The sequence below is a fragment of the Otolemur garnettii genome, unplaced genomic scaffold (assembly GCF_000181295.1).
Source record: "Otolemur garnettii isolate 467f Iridium unplaced genomic scaffold, OtoGar3 scaffold00010, whole genome shotgun sequence".
NCBI lineage: Eukaryota > Metazoa > Chordata > Mammalia > Primates > Galagidae > Otolemur > Otolemur garnettii.
The window spans coordinates 29464863-29469620 of record NW_003852405.1 but is presented as its reverse complement, the minus strand read 5'-3'; the positions used below and the strand labels follow the sequence as shown (position 1 = coordinate 29469620).

At 44.9% G+C, this 4758-nt stretch overlaps 1 protein-coding gene across 1 annotated transcript in view; it reads left to right on the top strand.

Annotated features, from left to right (window-relative positions):
• The window catches only part of ST6GALNAC5 (ST6 N-acetylgalactosaminide alpha-2,6-sialyltransferase 5), a 127934-nt gene that overhangs the window by 775 nt on the left and 122401 nt on the right, over positions 1-4758 (top strand). The window contains exon 2 of the mRNA XM_023509809.1: positions 79-300. Within this exon, the coding sequence (XP_023365577.1) occupies positions 79-300 (222 nt within the window). The remainder of the gene's footprint in view (positions 1-78; positions 301-4758) is intronic.

Below are 4758 nucleotides of genomic sequence, written 5' to 3'. Positions count from 1 at the left end.
GAGCGCAGGTGTCCCCGCCGGGCGCGCTCCTCCCGGGTCCGCGCTCAGCCCTGTCCTCTGCTCTCTCCCGCCCCGCAGCGCCATGGTCTGGCAGTGTGTTTAGCGCTCACCACCATGTGCACCAGCTTGTTGCTCGTGTACAGCAGCCTCGGCGGCCAGAAGGAGCGGTCCCCGCAGCAGCAGCAACAGCAGGCGACCGGCAGCTCGCAGCCGGCGACGGAGAGCAGCCCCCAGCCGCGCCCCGGGGCCCCCGCGGGACCGCGGCCGCTGGACGGGTACCTCGGCGTGGCGGACCACAAGGTGACAACAGCCTGCCACCCTGCCCGAGAAGCCCGCGCCCCTGAACCTTCCCTCTTCCCCGGGGCTGGGAGGTGCCGTGAGTAGGTGCCCTTCGGAGGCTGGAAGGGGGTGTGGACCCCCGGGGGGTGGGCTAGTTTCTACTTGATAGGGATTATTATTCGGAGCAGGCTGCAAAGTTTTTCAGGAAATAGGGGTGAGGTGAGTGGACCCCAAAGCCTAATTTCCTAACAGAACCAGCCCGGGGAACTAGAACCCTCTGGTCGGTGCAGTGGACCCGGGGTTCCTGAAGCCTCAGGTTTGACGGCCGAGTCGCCCCCTAGGTGCGAGCAGCGGCGGACGGCACTGGTGCCTTTGCCGGGCAGGATGGAAGCGCTGGGGCTGAGTCCCCCAGCCCAGGGGAGTGGTGCCCGGGCAGGTGTGGAAGGCTTGAGGCGCAAACTCAGCTTCCCTCGGCAGACGGCCTGCTCGCCTTTGCCTTCCGGGAGGCTGCTGCATGCTTTGGCTAATAATTAATAAGACGAATTTTTAAAAATTGAGCCTCCTTTCCCCGGAATAATCTCTGGTTTCAGTGTGTGAAGCCTCTGGGAGAATGCTAACCAAGTTTCCTGATTCTGGTTAGATTTAATATGGTTTAAAAGTATCCTTAGATATTTGCGGCTGCTAATGTATTTTTATTAAAACATAATTCCACTCTGTATCTTCTCCGTAAAGCTAGAGGATTTTCTTGAAATCTCTGAACTATTCTACTTTTCATTTTACTGAATTTTGTGGTTGTGAACAATCACATTGAGCAGATGCTCCTTGTCCGTGAAAACATTAGTCTTACTACGCATGAAAAAGCCAAACTTTTTAAAAAGTGACTATGAAACGTTGCCACTCACCCGTAGGAGCCGCTCACTCCGTAGGATTCAAAGGGCACAAAAGAATTTAAGGCAGGACTCAGCCTCAGGGATCTTTAAATGCCTGAGGAAAAAACAATATACCATGAAATATGTATAAAGAGGTTAGCTGATAAATAGGAATGCTGTATCTGGTACTAGATATAGAAACAGTACTGCAGGGGTGAAGAGATGTAGAGATTACTCCCTTGAAAGGATCAAGGAAAGTTTACTTGAAAAGATGGAACTTGCCCTGGAAGAATTCAGGGAAGCAAAAAAGAGGAAGTGATTTCATTATGAAGTGATTTTTTTTTTTTTTTTTTTGGCAGAGCTGGGATGGGGGTGGGGTGGGGTGTCGGTAGACTATTAAAATCCAAAAGCAGAGAGCCATCAGTTTTACAGTTACAGCTTCGGTTTTCTCTCTTAGTTGTTGATTGATTACACACTTTGTATGTGCACATGCAAGCCCCCGATAAGGCCTGGAGTTCTGGGGAAGTTGGGCCGTTGACTTGGGGCTGTGGATGGATGTGGTGTTTATGTGCCACCAGCGTGTGATGGATATGTTGAACTTGCAGATTTTCATGGCCGTTGCTTAGTGGAAATAGCTAACACTTCTGAGGCTTTGATTAATAGGGGTGTCAAAAGGCAAATTCACTGAAAGCTTCGATCGGCTTTGGGGCCAATATCCCCAATACTTTTCTCCTTGTGTTCTAGGTCCAGACAGACACCAGCTATTGATAGCTTAATACAAAGTATAAGGCTCCCATGCTCATTTTCAGAACACGTTTTATTCACACAAATATATTTGGTTTCATTCTTAATATATCAGACCTTATTACATTAAAATGAAGAACAGCCTTTTCTTATTTTTGGAAAAAATGTTGAAACTCTGTGGGAAATTGAATTAATCTGTAGGAAGAGGCTTTTAAAAACTATGAAATGCTGTATGAGTGATAAATATTTCATTGGAATTCTTAGTAGGGGCAGATATTTACAGGTAATTATCAATATCAAATGAAATTCTTTCATGGAAAACCAACACCTCACAAAATTCCAGGCCCAAAGGTTTCAGGGGAGCTGACCTCACCCCAGCAAAGGATCAAATGTCAATCTTAAAACTTATGTCTTCTCTCTAGACATCATCCCAATTGTCCCACCAAGCCAAATGTAAACTCTACTCAAAGTGCATTCATCAACCTTCTTTGCTGCTACCATTTAGCTGATCAGAAATTGGGCCAAGACCCATTTCCCACGGCCACTGGAAGGTGCATGATGAAGTGTCATTTATGTTCTCTCCAAAAGCTGCTGTTTACTTAGGTTTATTTGAGATCTTCTACAATCTCCCTTAAGCAGAGGTAGAAATCATTGGTCAGAATATTTCTAGGAATTTTTGTTTTCAATTATAAAAAATTCAGAGAGCGAGAAATGAAAGCTTCTCTATTCTTACTATATTGCCAGATGATACTCAGATTTTTTTTTCCACTCTCACATGAGGCCTCAGAAAAATTATAGGATATGCTAAACGTGATGACCACCAAGCCATATGCTGCTGCATATTGAGTCAGAATTCCAACAGACTTTTTATTTGCCATTGACTTACAGAGTCTGGAGAGAGTTACAGACATTATCTAGGAAAATGTTCACACCTCCATAGCGGGAGGTCCCAAAGACTGATAAATATGTAGTGTTTATGTTCAGTTACATGATGTTATTAACGTTATAAGTCCAAGATTAAATTCAACAGGTGGTCCTAATCCCTAGCACCTGAATTTTGCAAATTGCAGCCTGTCTGCAATGATAGTCTTGTCTCATAGGCTGCAGACTGTTACTGTTAAGATTAAATCGCTCTGTGCTTCTGTTGAAAGATAAGCTACAAGGCAAGGCAGTGATGAGCAGCAGCGTTGAAGTTTAAATATCCCTTTCCACGGTCGTATCCTCACTTCCTCTTTCACAAACTATGTGAGCTGCATGTCATTTCGGGATGACTACGTGAAGGCTACTCCGAGTTTCCCCAGATAATGAAGGCACTGCATTGTCTGTAAGAGAGGGTCTTTCTCGTCTTTCCCAATCCCTCTCCCAGATCTTTTCCCACGAATGTTCCCCCATCTCATTTCTATCTTGTCACATGTCTGTCACTGCAGCGACCCTATCTCTATTCTGCCATTATTCTCCTGGTCCCCGTTTTTGGAAGCCATTGATCTCTAACCAGATTGGCCAGACACAAGTAAAGAAGGCAATTTTCATGGCTTTGCATTGAGAACTGCAGCGTAACGTATAACCAGATTGAAACAAGCACGCACACACGCATACTCCACGCGCTCTTATTAAATCAGGCAACCCCCAGAGGAAAGCTCCAGGTCTTCACAGCAGTGTGGAAGGAGACAGGGGATGCGATTGGGTTTCCCGTCTAGATCTGGTCTGGGTAGATAAAGTCATTTGCCATCTGGGGGCACCCTGTGAAATGAAACTGTGAGCAGATTCCCATTTCCAAGGGACAGGCCCTTATCACAGAAGGCCCACTGTCACTTGGGATGCCCTTTTCTGAGACGGCTTAAGGAAGAGCAGTGATCAATGGTTCCGGAAGCTGAGCAGCTATCTTCTCACTTCAGAAGCAGCCCCTGGGGATGGGTTTTACACACACCAATAACGTGTGGTCTTTGACTCATTTTTTCTTTAGTTGCCCAGTTACTGAGACAAATGAAAACTGCTCAGTGGGAATAATAGTATTATTACTAATTATTGGTAGACGTCCAGTCTGAGTGATAAGAAAAAAATCAATGTAGCAATTGAAAAATAATCTAAAACTAGAATTTAAGTACATGCTATGTAATTTATTTTGAAGTTATGGAATAAGTATCCCTCTTTTAGGAAAGTATCTAAGTTCTCAAATACAAGTTTACACCATTGTATTTATGACATTTGAGTCATCCAATGAATGATAAATCATTTGGAACTCAAGGAAATTCAAAGTGAGTTAATTTTCAGTACTCAAGTATCACAAAATTTAATCTGCCAATGACTGAAGAAACCCTGTTACCATGAAGCATTAACCAAAAAGAACCATGAAATAAACTATTTTTCATGGGTAAGGAGTTATAATCATATGGTTGCTTTTAACAGAAGTGTTTGTATAACATTTATTAAAACATATAACCTTCCTTAACTCTATGACAGCAAGGAACATATTTCCAGCTTCCCACAGAGTTCATCCCAAGCTAGCTCCATCATCTTGTACCTGGTAGGTGAGTTTGTCCAGGCTCCCTCTCAAGTTCCAGACATTCTGGCTTTCTTGCTGATCCCTAGACACCCATTCTGCCCCAGGACCTTTGCATCTGCTGTTCTCTCTTCCTGGAAAACTCTTCCCCAAAAGACCTTGGGGGACCTTTCCAGGAAGCTCAGGTTGGTTGGAAGAGCTTTCCAGGAAGCTCTTTTGGCTGGTTCCTTCTGGTCTTTTGTCAGCTCACATGTCATCTTCTTGTGGACCTCACTCTAAATCAGTGTTTTTCAACCTTTTTAAAATCATGGTAAACTTCAGGCGGCACCTGTGGCTCAAAGGACTAGAGCGCCAGCCCCATATGCC